Consider the following 19,847-nt stretch of genomic DNA (forward strand, 5'->3'; position numbering starts at 1 on the left):
TGCAAGGTTCCACGTTAGGAGTTACGGACCAAGAAAGGGATCTGGGAGTCGTCGATAATACACTGAAACCTTCTGCTCGGTGTGCTGCTGTGGCTAGGAAAGCGAATAGAATGTTGGGTATTATTAGGAAAGGTATGGAAAACAGGTGTGAGGATGTTATAATGCCGTTATATCGCACCACAGTGCGACCGCACCTTGAGTATTGTGTTCAATTCTGGTCGCCGCATCTCAAGAAAGATATAGCAGAATTGGAAATGGTGCAGCGAAGGGCGACTAAAATGATAGCGGGGATGGGACGACTTCCCTATGAAGAAAGACTAAGGAGGCTAGGGCTTTTCAGCTTGGAGAAGAGATGGCTGAGGGGAGACATGATAGAGGTATATAAAATAATGAGCGGTGTGGAACAGGTGGATGTGAAGCGTCTGTTCACGCTTTCCAAAAATACTAGGACTAGGGGGCATGCAATGAAACTACAGTGTAGTAAATTTAAAACAAATTGGAGAAAATATTTCTTCACCCAACGTGTAATTAAACTCTGGAATTCGTTGCTGGAGAAAGTGGTGAAGGCGGTTAGCTTAGCAGAGTTTAAAAAGGGGTTGGACGGTTTCCTAAAGGACAAGTCCATAAACCACTACTAAACGGACTTGGAAAAATCCACAATTCCAGGAATAACATGTATAGAATGTTTGTACATTTGGGAAGCTTGCCAGGTGCCCTTGGCCTGGCTTGGCCGCTGTCGTGGACAGGATGCTGGGCTCGATGGACCCTTGGTCTTTTCCCAGTATGGCATTACTTATGTACTTCCTAAACTTACCAACCCAGACCAAACAGGTTTCATGCACGAAAGGCACTCATTTGACAACACAAGACTTTTCACTAATATTTTACTACATGCACAACACTCCACGACCCCTACTATTGCTATTGGGTTAGATGCTGAAAAAGTATTTGACGGGGTAGAATGGTCTTTCTTGTTCAAGGTTTTAGACGGGTATGGATTTGCCCCAGAAGTCATGCATGTGATCAAAATACTCTATACCCTTCCCACTACTAGAATTCAGATAAATAACACAATATCAGCCCCCTTTCACCTGATCCGAGGTACCAGAAAAAGCTATCCCTTTTCTCCATTGCTTTTTAACTTAGCATTAGAACCCCTCTTGAATGCCATTAGGTCTTCCCCTCTCATCACTGGTATCACAGTAGAATCTGCCATTGCTAAAATATCTTCTTATGCAGATATCCTTTTATATACCACCTCGTCATCTATTCCTGTTATTTTGGATATAATTAATCAATACTCTGCTATATCAGAATACAAACTGAATGCATCCAAATCAGAAAACCTTCCTATTAATTGCCCTGAATCTAAGTCAGAGATTAGTAAATTTGGATTTCAGTGGTCTCCTTTATCCATAAAATACCGTGATGTCCTTTTTGGACCCATATTAGAGGGTACTGTATGTCTGAATTCTGAGATGATCATAAAAATTGCCAATGACTTAACAAGCAAGTGGTCTCCGCTGAGATTGTCTTGGTGGGGTAGATTAGACACAATAAAAATGAAGATCACCCAGAAGCTCAATTATACACTAACCCCCCTAGTATATATCCCCACGCTAGTGGCTGCCACGCAGCAGTGCCAACACAACCCATCAAAGCATTAGCACACGGAAGCCACTAGCACGGCTTAGTGGGGGGGGGGGGGGGGTAAGTATGGTCCCTGTAGCTCTTCATCCTTTCACTTATAAAACTATTGATAAAATATTATCTGCATTTCTATGGGCCAACAAAACACCGTGCATAGCTTTGAAAAGACTGAAAGCACCTCTTTCTAATGGTAGAGTTAATTTCCCCAGCTTTTAAGATTACCACTCTGCCTTCATACTTCACCAACCAGTTGCTTGGATTACAATTACGGAACAATCCTCAGTTTCTTTATGGTGGCAGTTCGAATCTGCAAGATGGTCTGATACACCTCTATACATGCTACCAGCTTCTAGTTTGGAAAACGGATATTAGAATCTACTCAGAATATATTCTCTGAACTTGACCAATATGTAAAAGTTCCTGGTCCTCCACTAGTCATATACATCTATGAAACAACCAGATGTTTCAAATAAATGGCAAAGTTATAAGCTGGCCCTCATGGTAAAAACTAGGTATTGTGTCTGTTAACCAGCTATTTGAAAACTCTACCTGGGCTCCTTACAACACTCTGTGCACAAAGTTTCATCTTACACCTCACCAACAGTTCCATTGGCTGCAACTCAACATTGCATATCATCCACGTTAAATATTTCTGCAATTACATCTGAGGAACCAAGTTCATGGGCATTGTGCCACTCCATCCACACTAATCCCAAACCAGCCTCCAACTGGTATAAACTTCAAAACTGGAAATACACTTCGCTCTCCAACACAGAAGAGGCATGGGCAAGAGACTTGAACCAACATGCTCAAATCAACAAGATCTGCTGCTATTACACAATCTATGTACTTTTTCTTACACAGGGCGCATTGGACCAGGGGTGTGCTGGTAAATTGTTAACAGGGGGCTCTCTCTCGCCAGCAAAGTAAAAGAGAATTCAGGAGGGGCCCAAGCCCACATTTTGGGATCCATTTGTTAAAGTAGCCATGGAGAACCGGCTCCCAAAATTCTTAAAAACTTAACAAACAGCTCTCGAGAGCCTGTGAGAGCCTGCTCCAGCACACCACTGCATTGGACCCTTACCAAACTTGCTAAAATAAGCAAATCTGATGATAAGCAATGTTGGTCATGCCACTCTTCCGAAGGCTCTTTAAAACATTTAACATTTGAATGCATACACCTGAGGTATTATTGGGACACTATATGGAAAGTCACTACAAAAGCAGAGGACCGCATTCCACTACGTCAAATACCAAAGAAAGGAGTAGTGTGACAGTAGGACTCTTCCGTGAAAAAACAGCAGGATGAGAAGTATGATAAATAAAACCTTTATTCTTCAGGACCTGACACAGCACTGTGTTTCAGCGTAAAGCCTACATCAGGGGTCTGTACACGAAATCACTGAAGAATACTATGATTGTGTGTTACACGCTGACCAAACAGCCATCCCCATCAAATTTAGTCCCTAATATTCAATGCTGGTGCCTGCACGTGGCCTGGCACTGAATATTCAGGGCTAATCTAGCCAGCGAGGATCAGTGTTTTAAAAAACAGTGACCACCACCGGCTGAATATCAGCCGAAATATTTGTAAATATCCTAATAATTCCAGATGTAACCCAAGTCACCAATTTACCAAAAACTTTCTTATTTGTACCAATATTTTAGCCAGGAGTTCAAGTTCTTGTGAGGACAATTTATTTTATGTTCCTGTGGTAGGCAGGCAACACTTTCGAGAAGGTTGCTGATACAGCTATCAGCCCAACTTCCCTCTACAGCTTCTTAACCTTCTTTTGAATGTTTACTAACTGATCATTTGCCAAGTCATTTCTACCTAGTCATGTGCCTTTTGCATTTGTTTAGCTAACCTTTAGACTTTCTGGTCATATTTGTAGGTTGAGGCTCCCAGAAGGGAAGGTACTTATCTTTCCCTATGGCTATTTCCCAGCTCTGTTCTATGTAACTATTTATGGACTTTTTTTCCAGGAATGTAAAAGAACATAAGAGTAGCCCTACTGGGTCAGATCAAGGGTCCATCTAGCCTAGTGCCCATTTTCTAACAGTGGCCAAGTTCACAAGTACCTGGCAGAGTCCCAACAAGTAGCAAGAATCCATGTTAACTTAACCTGAGGGATAAGCAGTAGCAGTGGCTTTCCTCAGATCTATCAAAAATGTGTTTTTCTTTGGTGTCATTTGACATCTTTTGTAACATCCTCAATATAGCATTGTCAAAAGCTTTAATGAAATCTAAGCACACAGCATCCCATGATCTAGTTTTCTGGTTACGCAAAGAAATTGATAGGATCTCTCTCTCTCTCTCTGGTAAAAGCATGCTGCCCTGGATCCTAAAATCTAGTGGATTGAAAATAATGTGATTATCTTTCCTTTAGCATTGTCTTCATTAACACCCACTGCAATGTCAAAGGCCTGTTACCAACCCTTTCCCTATTAATACTTTTATGGAGAGCTATGACATCTGCCCTTTCCAATCCTCTCTTGCCTCCAAAGATTGATTGAACAGACACAGCTGTGAAATTGTAGGTACCTCGTTGAGCTCTCTTAATATTGTCAACATCTGTCCCACCTGGGCCCACTGCATTGCCTCTGAAAATTGGCTGACATTTATCTCTCTACCATCCACTTCTGTCAAGCATCTGTGGTGCTATTTCAATCCTTTTTTTTAACTTGACACTCTCCTCCTTTACATCTCAGTCTTACAATCCCACTTCTGCACCTCCTCTTTTCACTGATAAAGGGTTATCCACATTTAATTTTCTTCCTTAACTGTTATACTTTCTGCCTCCAATGATCTTTCCATCTTCTCTCAGTTTTGTCAGATATTTTTTTTTCTCTGTCCTCTCCTTTGTGAGATCTTGGTACCTTATGAATGGCAATTTTTTTTCTAGCCTTTACTTTTCCATCCATTTGAGAAATCAAAGTGGTCTCCCTATGTTTTGTACCCACGGCAGTCTTGCATAGTCCGTAAAAGCTTGTATTTTAGTTTTTTTGCTTTTAGCATAAAATAGCTATGTATTTTATTAAGCTTGTCCAGGCAACACATAAAAATCATTGTTGGAATGTTCCAGATAAATTAGTTTTAATGTTTGTTCTATTATTGCACATTCTTCTGCCTAAAATATTCCTCACAGATAGGTCTTGACGGGAGTTCTTACCATATGGAAGTGGTAAATGCTCAATCAGTGGGATTCTCTGAGGTATCAGAATGTTCTGTCACAAACCCTTTGACACAGTCTGCATCTTTGTGACTGGCTCCTGGCTGACAAAGCACATTATAACACAAGTCTTCTAGTTCAGAGGCTTGCCAAGTTTCAGTTCTGGAGGGTTGCCAGTAGGTTTTGTTTTTAGTACAAACCAAGCATTTATTTAAAAGGAGGAACTCTCCTTCCATTTGTTAAGGATGAGTTTTAAGGCTCAAGAAAGTAAAATATCTATCAATTCCTTATTACAAGCAGAAATATCTTCTATACAATAATTGCAAAGGATATTCAGTGTATTCTTAATCTTTATACTCCCATCCAAAATGTCCTTATATTATTATAGAAATGTAGCATTTGAGAATATCCTTGTCTCTTTGTAACAATGAGTACTGAGGTTTGGAGATTTTGATTTGAGTTCAGACTGCCTTACATGCAATAAAATAGATTGAGAGTAGACATTGAAACCTGCAATCATTTGATCCAAAGCGTAGCTCATTGCAAGGTTCCTTATAGACATTTATATCCTTTTCCCACATTTTTGCTATCCCTTCTACAAACACAAAGGGAATTCCAAAGCCACTTTACCGAATGCCAACACTTTACTCCAAGTATCGGCATTCTGTAAAGCCCTTCAATTGAATGGATATCAGTTTTCCATGCTAATAGACAATGACTCAACTGAAGCTATTTACGGATCAATCCTATAAAACCAGCACCAATATTAATATGGTGAATACACTTGTAAATGACTAGAGTACCAGTATATATATATATATATGTGTGTGTGTGTGTGTGTGTGTGTACATTTGTGTGATGAAAGGCTAAATTCTCAAATGAGGAAAGGCTAAAGAGGTTAGGGCTCTTCAGCTTGGAAAAGAGACGAATGAGGGGAGATATGATTGAGGTCTACAGAATCCTGAGTGGTGTAGAACAAGTAGAAGTAAATCGATTTTTTACTCGTTCCAAAAGTACAAAGACTATAGGACACTCAAGGAAGTTACATGGAAATACTTATAAAACAAATAGGAGGAAATATTTTTTTACTCGACAAATAGTTAAGCTCTGGAACTTTCTGCCGGAGGATGTGATAACAGCGGTTAGTGTATCTGGGTTTAAAAAAGGTTTGGACAAATTCCTGGAGGAAAAGTCCATAGTCTGCTACTGAGACAGACATGGGAAGCAGGATTGGTAGCATGGAATGTTGCTGCTAATTGGGTTTCTGCCAGGTACCTGTGACCTGGCTTGGCCTCTGTTTGGAAAATAGGATACTGGGCTAGATGGACCATTGGTCTGACCCAGTATGGCTACTACTATGTTCTTATGTTATGTAAATGCCAAATATCAAACTGCTTCAGCTGAAATCTCTAAAGTTGTCCTATATTTTCTTCAATTCTGTCACCACTTTTGCCGGTGCCACCTCCACTGCGTGGTTGTTCCTTTCTGCCATGACATGTTTTATGTTGGTACTGAGTCTATCCTGCTTATTTTCGAAGGAGATCGCCGGCCATCTTCAGACACAAATCAGGAGATGGCCGGCCATCTCCTGAACCCGACCAAATCGGTATAATCGAAAGCCGATTTTGGCTGACTCCAATTGCTTTCCATCGCAGAGCCGGCCAAAGTGAAAGGGGGCGTTTTGGAAGGGTATGGAAGGTGGGATGGGGGCGTGGTTATCGATAATGGAAAAAAGAAGGCTGGCTCTGACGAGCATTTCGCCGGCTTCACATGGTCCATTTATTTTTAGGACCAAGCCTCAAAAAAGTGCCCCAATAGACCAGAGGACCACCGGAGGGAATCGGGGATCACCTCCCCTTACTCTCCCAGTGGTCACCAACCCCCTCCCACCTAAAAAAAACCCATTAAAAAACATTTTTTTGCCAGCCTCTATGCCAGCCTGAAATGTCATACCCAGCTCCCTGACAGCAGTATGCAGGTCCCTGGAGCAGCTTTTAGTGGGTGCAGTGCACTTCAGGCAGGTGGACCCAGGCCCAAACCCCCCTTACCTGTTACACTTGTGGTGGTAAATGGGAGCCCTCCAACCCCCCCAAAACCCACTGTACCCACATGTAGGTGCCCCCCTTCACCCCATAGGACTATGGTAGTGGTATAGAGTTGTGGAGAGTGGGTTATGGGGGGGATTTGGGGGGGCTCAACACCCAAGGTAAGGGAGATATGCACCTGGGAGCAATTTTTGAAGTCCACTGCAGTGCCCCCTAGGGTACCCGGTTGGTGTCTTGGCATGTGAGGGGGACCTGTGCACTAGAAATGCTGGCTCCTCCCATGACTAAATACCTTAGATTTGGCCGGGTTTGAGATCGCTGGCATTAGTTTCCATTATCGCCGGAAACCAATGCCGGCCATCTCTAAAGCCAGCCCAAATGCAGAGATTTGGCTGTCTCCAACCGTATTATCGAAATGAAAGATAGCTGGCTGTTTTTGATAATACAGTTGCGGCGCTGCTTTATGGTGCCGGCCTTACAGATGGCCGGCCATACAGATGTACCGCAACCGGCAAGGGAAGGGCCACGCGGGACCCCAAAAAGCGGCGCGACAGTGCAACTGTCCTCCCTGGTTCTCCAGGACTGGCTGGAGAGCTAAGCTGCGGACAGTTGCCCTGGCCGAGGACACCCACGGGAGTCCCAGAGAAAGATTGAGCCAGACCGGACCGAGCCGGGAGGTGGGCTGACAATCGAAGAGGGAGGACCCGCCCGGCCGCGCGAGCGGAGAGGGCAACCAGCTAGGACTGCCCACCAAGACTCGCACCACTGACCAGGAGAGCTGAGCGTGACGAAACGAACCGGCAGAGACCATTCTCCCGCAGCAGCATCTCCTCCCTTAAACTTCTGAAAGCGACACGCACCACGTGGCGCACCGCAGCAGGGAGGCTAAGCTGAAACAGAGCACCAGATCAGTGACCGACTGACACTCAGGACCCACCAAAACCTGGATCGGAGAGAGACAAGAGAGCTGACCCAAGGGAGGTGAGCGTACAAGTGGCAGAGACGACATAACCCCGGACCTAGTTGTGATCTAATTTCCAGCACTGCTGATAATGTGCATTTTGCAGATGTCTCCTGTTAAGACTCTATACATTTTAATACTGTGTCTGTTCTGAGTTCCAATACTGTTGACTGTGTTTCCGGTACATTTGAACAAAGTTTCTTGCTCAGAGTTCCAGCACTATTAACTGTGTATACTTTACTGTGTTTATTTTACCGCTGTCTCTCAATAGTTCTTTCATCAACCTACTGCCCCCGTGCCCCATCCCAACCAGACTAACAAAACAATCCACCCCTATCTCATCTATCCCTCAACCGAACCAATAACAAATCCCTAAAATGTTCCTCTTAAACATACTCATCATAACCTATTCACTTGCTCTCATCCACGCAACACTCAATGACCCCCCCCCCCCATCGGAATTCAACATCATCCCAGTTCTAAACTACTACAAAAAAAACCGACAACAGCCAAAGAAACCCACCATCACTCAAACTGCCTCCTCCAAAAACCAAAACAAAATCAACCAAATCTAAAACATCAAAAACAAATCATCTTATAAATATTCACCCATCGTCTCCGAGTACTGACCCATACCTACCCGTCAGAGTGGGCTACATCAATGCCAGATCAGCAGTTAACAAAACCGAAATCCTCACAGACTGAATCACATCAGACAACCTCGACCTACTCTTCATCACAGAAACCTGGGTCCGTGACTCAAAAGATCCAGTCATACTTGATCTATGCCCCCCTGGTTACAAAATCACTCACTGGACTAGACAAGACAAAAGAGGTGGTGGTATAGCACTCATCTACAGATCTAACTTCTCCCCTGAGCCCATTCAAGAGTCCATTACACCACATCTCGAAATTGCCTCAATCAACCTGTATTGCCCCTCACTATGTGACCACCTAACCTGCATTCTATTTTACAGACCTCCCATCAACTGGAACCACAACCAATCCACATACATGGACTTTATATCAAACGCATGCATCAACAACTCCAATGTATTATTAATTGGTGACTTAAACCTACACTTACGGGACTCAAACTCCGCCCACACCCGGGAACACAAAGACTTCCTCCGCCTATGTGACTTCAAACTCCCTACAATTCAACCAACCCATGTCAAAGGCCACTCACTCAACGTCATCTCCTATAAATTCTCCACGGACCAAAACTTCATCATAGCCGACATTTGGTCTGCTTCCCCCTGGTCTGATCATCACAAAACGTTCTTATCACTACACTGGCGTAAAAAGGGACAACCTAAAACACATGACCCCATAACAATCATCACTAGAGGACGGATAGACAAGGAAACTTTCTGGCAACACATCTACGACAACAGCTGGACAATAAATCCTAACTCAACTCACTTCCTCACAGAATGGAATAACAGGTGCAAACTTATTCTGGATGAAATTGCTCCACTACACACCAAAACTCCATGTAAACACAACCCTTCACCATGGTTTAACGAACTATTAAAAAACCTAAAATCACAAACCAGGAAACTAGAAAAAACCTGGAGTAAATCAAAAAACGTTATTACCCTCAATGCATGGAAACAGGCACAAAGAAACTACAAAAATGCCATTAAAAGAACCAAAAGAACATACTATACAGAAAAAATTACAACCTGCAGATCAGACATAAAAAAACAATATCAACTTTAAAGAATCTTCTTAACACCAGTCCAGTCACAACATCACCCTCAAACTATCCATATGCCGACCAGATGGCCAAATACTTTAATGACAAAGTCATCAATCTTTGCAATACAATTCCCCAAGATTGCACTAGCATCGACACTTTTCTCGACGAACTGGACCCCGACATGGATGAAGTTCCGGATGACTGCTCCTGGACAAAGTTCACCCCCCTTACCACCGAGAAAGTTTCCACGACAGTCACCAAACTCCCCAGGTCCCACTGCCTCCTAGACCCCTGCCCTAGCTATCTAATGAAAAATGCTCCCGCACGCTTTATTACAGACCTTACCAACCATCTAAACTTCCTGCTTCAACAAGGCTCATTCCCCACCAAACATGGCAACATTCTACTCACACCAATCACCAAAAAACCCCAAGAAACCAGCAAATGACATCACCAATTACCTCCCTGTTGCCTCCATCCCACTACTAATTAAACAGATGGAAAACAGAGTGACCTCTCAACTTAACGAATTTATACAAAACTTCTCCATTCTACATGAATCACAATCGGGCTTCCATCCAGCCCACAGCACAGAAACGGTACTACTCACCTTAGTATCCAAGTTCAAACAAGAAATATCATTTGGAATCAACATCTTTCTTCTACAATTCGACCTATCCAGTGCATTCGACATGGTAAATCATAACATTCTGACAAAACTACTGGATAAACTAGGGATTGGCGGAAATATCATCAAATGGATAAAAAGCTTCGTCACCACAAGATCCTACCAAGTCAAGTAAACTTCAACAATCTCATCTCCCTGGTCATCAGAATGTGGAGTACCCCAAGGATCTCCTCTATCCCCAATTCTCTTCAATCTTATGATGATCCCCCTAGCCAAATCCCTATCCAAACATGGCCTCAACCCCTTCATCTACGCAGACAACGTTACCATATTCATCCCCTTCAAATCCAACTTATCAGAAATCTCAGACAAAATAATCACTGGCATGAATACCTTAACCTTTTGGGCCAACGCCTTTAAGATGAAAATGAACAAGGAGAAAACTCAATGCCTAATCCTATCATCCCCACACTCCACACTCCTCCCAACTACTCTTAGCACCCCTGATGTCACGATCCCCATATCTGACAACCTGAAAATTCTAGGAGTAACATTAGACAACCATCTATCTCTTGAAAATCACGCAATAGCCACCACAAAGAAAATGTTCAATATGATGTGGGTGCTGAAACGTGTCAAACCATACCTCCCCACTAAAACATTCCGCAGCTTGGTACAATCCACAGTACTTACCCACGCTGACTACTGCAATAGTATTTTCATTGGTTGTAAGGCCCAAGTCCTGAAAAAACTCCAGACTGCCCAAAACACGGCAGCTAGACTCATTTTCACGATTTGAGCAAGCAACACCTCTACGCGAAAAGCTCCACTGGCTCCCTATCAAAGAACAAATAAACTTCAAAGTACACACACTGATTCACAAGATTATCCACAGAGAATCCCCAAGCTACATGGACAAACTAATTGACCTTCCACCCAGAAACGGATCAAAATCTTCGCGTACCTATCTCAACTTACACCTTCCCAACTGCAAAGGACTCAAGTACAAAACCTACTATGCATCCAACTTCTCTGTGATAGGCAGCCAACTCTGGAACGCCCTACCAAGACCCATTCAAGCAATCAACGATCACCTAACCTTTCAGAAACTGCTGAAAACCAACCTTTTCAAGCAAGCTTACCCAAATGATCCATCTTAAACTTATGTACCCATCCACTCAACACCCAACCAAGCGTTAATGACAATGAACTAGACCCCCTCCCACCAGTCTTCCCACAACCTCTTCCCTACCCCTACTCTCTTTCAACAAATCCTCCGACTAATATAACTCATCCCCTCCCTACCTCTCCCACCTGTACTACCCCTTCTCTTGTTCTATCACCTAACTACTTTTATCATTCTATGTTACTACAGCTTTACTACAGCTTGTTCTTCTCTCTGCAATACATTGAAATCCTATCTACTACGTAAGCCGCATTGAGCCTGCCATGAGCGGGAAAGCGTGGGGTACAAATGTGATAAATAAATAAATAGATGGCCGGCGCCATTCAATTATGTCCCTCCATGCCATAAGCTGCGTAATGGAGTGGGCCACAGGGGCCATGGTCCCAATAAAATTTTGCCCAACACAGTATCAGAAGCTGGAGAGCTTGGAGGCAGGCTGGAGATTGGTTTGTTTGGCTCCTCCTCCAGCCAAAAATATGTTCTGTTGCCTATCTATAACCCACCGATGTCATACATAAATCATTTGTTGTAGACCTTCCTTTCAACTGCAAATTGTTTGTCTTTTATTCCATTGAGTATCCCTTTGAGGTGTTTGACTCAATCTTCCACTGTTCCTTTTTACACCACAAAAAAAAACCCCCAGAAAGGAATATTTCAATTGCAGATATTAAATATATTTAATGTGAGTAGTACATTTCATATAATTAAAATATATTTTAAAACATACTGTATAAAATTATTAGAATTCTCAATAATTTACTGTTATTTACAGGAGCATATCTTTTGTTAATAACAGATCACTACACAGCTCTCAAACTCTTTAGGCTGAGAAAAAGCACCACATGTCATGGCTCTAGAAGGATCTATCTACACTTGGAGCCCTTCAAAAATTTATTATGGCAATGGCTCCACTAAGGGCTCGGTGAACATGGAAAGGCAGTTTCTACTGCTCAGCTTGGTAGTATAGAGACTCGGTAGCCAACTTTGTTCACCTGGAAAGGATTTTCTGTTTGCGTGGATGGTGGCTTTTCGCTGAGCTCTAGCTGGGACTACCCCTAGCCTCAATTTCCAAGCTCTCTTTTGAAGTAAATTCACTGCTGGCTTAGATCTGTTTGGAAATTCTGTAAATGTGTTCTGCGGGTCACAGTGTGGAATGCGAATTCCAGAGAGCTAGAAGAAAATCACAGCCATGTGCATGGGAAAAGGGGGGTGGGGGAGGGATGGTGTTAGTCAATAAAGTTGCCTTCCTTTCATATTTTCAAACTTTTGTACTCATGTCAGAGTCCCTGCGACATTCAAGTGAAAATAATGGGGAATTTTCAAAAGCGTCCCTTCTTGTACAACAAATTAGACTGTCAGATCAAAATTCAAACTACAAGAAAGAAATAAACAGAGCACCATGATCCAAATGGTGAAGCTGGTAGGTGTATATTATCACTCAAGGCACCAGTGATACTGCATGTCAGTTCAATAAAGCAGAAATATCTTTGTTGATTGAAGGCATTTGTGTCATCAACTTGCAGCCTGACCCTATATTTATTTCCTTCAATATTAAGTGTATACTCTTGATAAGAATGTGGGAAAATTCAGCACTTTCACTAAAGAAGAGTTTGCGTGATCCGTACAGGAAGGCAACAGTACAAAGGACGCTGGAGCTCGCCGACGACACATTCAGAAAGAAACACAAGGTGTGCTGGTACATAAAACCACTTCCGTAGCATCCAGGCAGCAAAGTGTAATGCTGTATGAGTTTACTGCAGAGCTATAGTGGATTTAGGTGTCTGTGCTGTGCGTAAAGGCAGAATTCTGCAAGGAAGCTGACCCCTATAGTTTGACATCCTCAGTCCAAAATATCTGTTTCGAAGGGTACCAGGTGGTAGTAGGAGAGGTTTGTGACATACGCTGCTGGGTCATCATTGTTGGGCTCAGGAGAAAACTCAGTACCATTCTGAAACCTGAAAATAAAAGGCAAAAAAAAGTAAAAATAAAGTTTAAAATTTCCAGACTCCACTACTGCCAACTCTAGACTTCGCGCCTTCTGTCTCGCTGCACCCTACGCCTGGAATAAACTTCCTGAGCCCCTACGTCTTGCCCCATCCTTGGCCACCTTTAAATCTAGACTGAAAGCCCACCTCTTTAACATTGCTTTTGACTCGTAACCACTTGTAACCACTCGCCTCCACCTACCCTCCTCTCTTCCTTCCCGCACACATTAATTGATTTGATTACTTTATTTTTTGTCTATTAGATTGTAAGCTCTTTGAGCAAGGACTGTCTTTCTTCTATGTTTGTGCAGCGCTGCGTACGCCTTGTAGCGCTATAGAAATGCTAAATAGTAGTAGTAGTAGTATGCTGGTACATAAAGATAACATTCGCCACTGGTGTAATTTGGAGCAACAATTTTAAAAGATTAGGAATCCATATAGGACTGTTGTCTATCCCAGAGCAATAGCCTTCCCTGTGCATTTATCTACCCAAAATGGTATTTCAGATTGATAAAAGCTGAAAGAGATCCCAAACCCAAGCCTTTGCAACAGCCAGCCTACTTAGGAGGTGGGAATTTACAGGCTTCTATAGGACAGGAGTGCACAAGTTCAGCCCTGGAAGGCCAAGAACAAGTCTGGTTTCCCTCATGAAAATGCACAAGAGAGATTTCTACACAATGGAGGTGGTTATGCATGCAGATCTCCCTCATGTATATTCATTAGGGATAGTCTGAAAACCTGACCTGTTTGCAGCCCTTGAGGATTGAACTTGTGCTCTCCTGCCTTAGGAGCTAAGAATATATATTATTCATGTCAGATCTGTTTTCAAGAAAGGGAAAGCTTTAAAGCTATGGAACAATTACAGACGTGATGGTTTTTCGATACAGTCTGCCTACTCCAAAATAAAAATAAAAACTTGTGTACAAGGAAGTCAATGTCTGTGGGGTGGGGGAGAGGAGGTTTAATAACAAGAGTGCAATAGATCATATGATGCACTAGTCCAAGGAATTGATACACCACAAAAAAAAAGATATATACAGCGTGGTAAGACAGAGGCACTAACCAGGAAAAAGTGAGAGGATATTTGTTAAGCTTTTGCTACAATCCTAGTAGATGCCTCTTTGAAAGAAGTGTCATACAAACTTTCCTATAGCGCCTACTATACCCCTTTTACATTACAGCAAATAAATAATGTTTTATCAGATTCCTGCTGGATACAGTGCAGTCAGGTGGGAACATGTTTCTGCAGGTGGCAGACCTGCTCAGTACTTCAGTTTTTCGGTAAAGATAATAGATGTATCAAGGTCGTCAAAGGACTACACTTTCCACTTCTTCCAATGGTGGGACTACAAAGCCTATGACAGGAAGGCCCTACACAAGTTTTCTTAAGCTAGTTATCTATTTGATTTCAGCTACAACAAGTGCAATAGCCAGACACGGGAAATTAACTCACTCACTGCCTGGATGGGAAGACTTGGAGAGGAATTTTCGAACGGGGATGCCCATCTCTAAGGGCACCCATCTCTAAGGATGTCCCGGTGAAGGGGCGGGGAAACTCGTATTATCGAAACAAGATGGGCGTCCAGCTTTTGTTTTGATAATATGGTCGGGAACGGCCAAATCTCAACATTTAGGTCGGCCTTAGAGATGGTCGACCTAAATGTTGAGATGATCGACCTTAGAGATGGGCGACCTCGGTTTTCGCCGATAATGGAAACCGAGGACACCCATCTCAAAAACGACCAAATCCAAGCCCTTTGGTCATGGAAGGAGCCAGCATTCATAGTGCACTGGTCCCCCTGACATGCCAGGACACCAACTGGGCACCCTAGGGGGCACTGCAGTGGATTTCACAAATTGGTCCCAGGTACACAGCTCCCTTACCTTGGGTGCTGAGCCCCCAACCCCCCCCCCCCAAAACCAACTCCCCGCAACTGTACACCACTACCATAGCCCTAATGGGTGAAGGAGGGCACCTACATATGGGTACAGTGGGTTTCGGGTGGGTTTTGAAGGGCTCACATTTACCACCACAAGTGTAACAGGTAGGGGGGGTGGGCCTGGGTCTGCCTGCCTGTGCACTCCACCCACTAAAAACTGTTCCAGGAATGCATACTGCTGTCATGGAGCTAGGTATGACATTTGAGGCTGGCAAAAAATGTAAAAAAAAAATTTTTTTGGGTGGGAGGGGATTGGTGACCACTGAGGGAGTAAGGGGAGGTCATCCCCGATTCCCTCCGGTGGTCATCTGGTCAGTTCGGGCACCTTTTCAAGGCTTGGTCGTGAAAAAAATGGACCAAGTAAAGTCGGCCAAATGCTCGTCAGAGACGCCCTTCCTTTTTCCATTATCGGCCGAGGACACCCATCTCTTAATTACGCCCCAGTTCCGCCTTCGGTATGGTACCGACACGCCCCCGTGAACTTTGGTCGTCCCCGCAACGGAAAGCAGTTGAGGGCGCCCAAAATCGGCTTTCGATTATGCCGATTTGGGCGACCCTGAGAGAAGGATGCCCATCTCCCGATTTGTGTCGGAAGATGGGCGCCCTTCTCTTTCGAAAATAAGCAGGATAGTTTCATGGGAAACCACACTGCAACAGCAAGTACGTGGCTACCTGATACCATTCTTAGATGATAATAACTATTACAATAGATCACCTGGATAACTTTTTTATTATTATTGATAAGGTGTCATCATTTTAGTATGACTTATTACATGCAACTGTTACGTTCATTACAGTGATGAACTGTTCAAACCCTTTAACTGTATATCCAAGCATAGCGGGTTACTATGTTTGGCTGCTGCTGTTTTTCCTCTTTTCCTCCTTTTCTGCCTCAGTTTAGGACGTGCATGCTTGTCTTTACTAGACTGTAAGTTTTGTAGAACAGGGACTGTCTCCAATGTGTGTCTGCAGTGCTGTGTGTGCCCGGTAGCCCTTTACAAATGAGACATAATAATGGTATACAGTATACACACAGAACAACAACAGATGATGGCTGCATTATATTATAATATTTGCTGCAGTATTTCCGAGATAAATGGGCCAGCTTTCATCATATAAAAAGTACAAAAGAGTAACAACAAAAGGAATGAGTTACTTGCAAATACACAATAGTCAAGCAGGGGAAAACAAATAAGATTTTCAGATCAAGAGAGAAAGGAATGTTCTGAATGACTCTGCATATTGGAAAATTAATGGGCTGAATCTCACCCTAACATTTAAAGGAACACGTCTGTAGAGTTCATGACTGACAATGAGGGAAAGTTTTATGACAGACTGCTTAACCTGCGTAGGAGATATGTGCATGGGTTATGCCTGTTTTACAAAGGGAATATGCATATAAATAAATGCTGTTATAAAATGGCTCCTCCTTCACCAGGAAAGTAGTCCCTCACATGTATATTTCCTCTGAGACATGCACAAATATTCCTACAAATTTTATATGTATCTGTGTGTGTTTTATAATTGACATACATAGGATTTTCACACAGTTTCTACTGTGTGCTATGTAATCAATAGAAATAGAATAAAATAAAACATAGAACAGAAAATAAGATGATACCTTTTTTATTGGACTAACTTAATAAGCTTTTTGATTAGCTTTCGAAGGTAGCCCTTCTTTGTCAAAGAAGGGCTACCTTCGAAAGCTAATCAAAAAATGTATCGTTAGTCCAATAAAAAAGGTATCATCTTATTTTCTGTTCTATGTTTTATTTTATTCTATTTCTATTGATTACCTTTAAAAGTGAACTGACACGGTTACCACATCTCTCTACTGTGTGCTAGAAAATTCCCATAGCCTCAACCAATAGGAATCTGAATTGTATATTCAGTGACATCACTGGTCATCGAGTACAGCAGTGCAATGATGGTGTCTATAGCTACTATTTTTCCCTGTGATGGAGGAGAGTCTGGGAGTGTCCAGTTTGACCAGTATTTAGATTAAGGGAGGAGTTTTTCTTGGAAGGAATTTTGCAGGGCTATAAAGCCTGGAACAAAATTCAAACTTTTTGTCTCTTGGTCAGGGCCGCCAAGGGTGGGGGGTGGGCAAGATTCCCCCAGGTCCAGCCTCCAAGGAGGGGCCGGCTGTCTCCTGCTCCTGATGGGACCAGGGTGATCACATTCCGACAGGAGCAGGAGAGAGAAAACTCTGGCGCCGGGTCCCCTTTAGATGCTGGGAAGGAGCAGACACAGGGCTTCGGGGCCTCTGGTTTGGCTGGCTGAGGTCCCCAAGTCCCACCAGCACAAGCCTTCCTCCAGTGCTGTTCTCTGCCGCGTTGCCTGCCTTGTCCCACCAGCAGAAGCCTTCCTCCTGTACTGATCTCTGCCGAATTACCTGCCTTGTCCCACCAGCAGAAGCCTTCCTCCAGTGCTGATCTCTGCCGCATTGCCTGCCTTGTCCCACCAGCAGAAGCCTTCCTCCAGTGCTGATCTCTGCCGAATTACCTGCCTTGTCCCACCAGCAGAAGCCTTCCTCCAGTGCTGTTCTCTGCCGCATGGCCTGTCTTGTTCCACCAGCAGAAGCCTTCCTCCAGTGCTGATCTCTGCCGCATTGCCTGCCTTGTCCCACCAGCAGAAGCCTTCCTCCAGTGCTGATCTCTGCCGAATTACCTGCCTTGTCCCACCAGCAGAAGCCTTCCTCCAGTGCTGTTCTCTGCCGCATGGCCTGTCTTGTTCCACCAGCAGAAGCCTTCCTCCAGTGCTGATCTCTGCCGCATTGCCTGTCTTGTCCCACCAGCAGAAGCCTTCCTCCTGTGCTGTTCTCTGCCGCATTGCCTGTCTTGTCCCACTAGCAGAAGCCTTCCTCCAGTGCTGTTCTCTGCCGCATTGCCTGCCTTGTCCCACCAGCAGAAGCCTTCCTCCAGTGCTGATCTCTGCCGAATTACCTGCCTTGTCCCACCAGCAGAAGCCTTCCTCCTGTGCTGTTCTCTGCCGCATTGCCTGCTTTGCCCCACCAGCAGAAGCCTTCCTCCTGTGCTGTTCTCTGCCGCATTGCCTGTCTTGTCCCACCAGCAGAAGCCTTCCTCCTGTGCTGTTCTCTGCCGCATTGCCTGCCTTGTCCCATCAGCAGAAGCCTTCCTCCTGTGCTGTTCTCTGCCGCATTGCCTGCTTTGCCCCACCAGCAGAAGCCTTCCTCCTGTGCTGTTCTCTGCCGCATTGCCTGCCTTGTCCCACCAGCAGAAGCCTTCCTCCTGTGCTGTTCTCTGCCGCGTTGCCTGCCTTGTCCCACCAGCAGAAGCCTTCCTCCTGTGCTGTTCTCTGCCGCATTGCCTGCCTTGTCCCATCAGCAGAAGCCTTTCTCCAGTGCTGATCTCTGCCGCATTGCCTGTCTTGTCCCACTAGCAGAAGCCTTCCTCCAGTGCTGATCTCTGCCGCATTGCCTGCCTTGTCCCACCAGCAGAAGCCTTCCTCCGCATACAAGGCAGGCAATGCGGTAGAGAACAGCACTGGAGGAAGGCTTCTGCTAGTGGGACAAGACAGGCAATGCGGCAGAGATCAGCACTGGAGAAAGGCTTCTGCTGATGGGACAAGGCAGGCAATGCGGCAGAGAACAGCACAGGAGGAAGGCTTCTGCTGGTGGGACAAGGCAGGCAACGCGGCAGAGAACAGCACAGGAGGAAGGCTTCTGCTGGTGGGACAAGGCAGGCAATGCGGCAGAGAACAGCACTGGAGGAAGGCTTCTGCTGGTGGGACTTGGGGACCCTTGCCAGCCAAGGTATGTGGAGTTGCGGCAGGGGGCAGAGAGGTGGGGCAAAATGTTCCCCCACACTTTGGTCTCTGGTCCCCCAATTTTTGTGGCAGTCTGGGGGGTGGCAGTGGTGGTCCTGGGAGGGCCCGTTAATGGCTCTTGGTTTTCCCTCCAGCCAAGACCCTTACAGTTAGGGTGGTCCTCAGACCTAATGCTTTAAGGGCCAGAAGCAGCAAAGCAGTCGTTAGCTGGGTTATACTTCACAGTGAATCTTAAAAATAGTTGACAATAAAAATAAGGCTATCAGGTTTCTGTTATTACACAGAAACTATCTTGCAGTATGGGTAAAACAGGGGCATCGGGGAGCCCCCTACACACTCAACAGAAATAAGAGAAGACGAAGAAAACTGCTTTATTTTTACTGGCTTGGAATTCAGCAGATCCCAGAGGACACCAGCTTATCTGCAGCCATCAGGAGACTCACCATCTACAGAGTCTCAGGTACAGAAGAGATCATCAGAGTCACAAGAGTGTGGCTATCTTTTCATAATCGACATTGCTACTAAAAGTAATGATAATTGTGGAAGTGAACTTTGGAGAACAGTCTGTTTTCCCTGTGGAGTAAAGGAGGTTTTTTGTGCATGAGAAGTTGGAGCTTTTGCATTTTGTAAATATGTTTGATGCCTGCCTCTGCTGAAGAAGTGCCTGTTTAACTCTGATCTATAGTGATTGAGTAAATAGCAAGTGGTTCAGAGAACATCAAGCATATATTTTCAATTATTTAAGGGCTCCCTCCTATCACCAACCCTATTTAACATTATGATGG

The 19,847-nt window shown here is 44.2% G+C and overlaps 1 protein-coding gene across 1 annotated transcript in view; it reads right to left on the minus strand.

Annotated features, from left to right (window-relative positions):
• Positions 1-12,464: 12,464 nt before the first annotated feature.
• PXDC1 (PX domain containing 1) overlaps positions 12,465-19,847 on the minus strand; it is an 84,797-nt gene continuing 77,414 nt past the window's right edge. Inside the window, exon 5 of the mRNA XM_030208625.1 lies at positions 12,465-13,303. Coding sequence (XP_030064485.1) covers positions 13,189-13,303 — 115 coding nt within the window. The 3' untranslated portion in view covers positions 12,465-13,188. The remainder of the gene's footprint in view (positions 13,304-19,847) is intronic.

The sequence above is a fragment of the Microcaecilia unicolor genome, chromosome 1 (assembly GCF_901765095.1).
Source record: "Microcaecilia unicolor chromosome 1, aMicUni1.1, whole genome shotgun sequence".
Taxonomy (NCBI): Eukaryota; Metazoa; Chordata; class Amphibia; order Gymnophiona; family Siphonopidae; genus Microcaecilia; species Microcaecilia unicolor.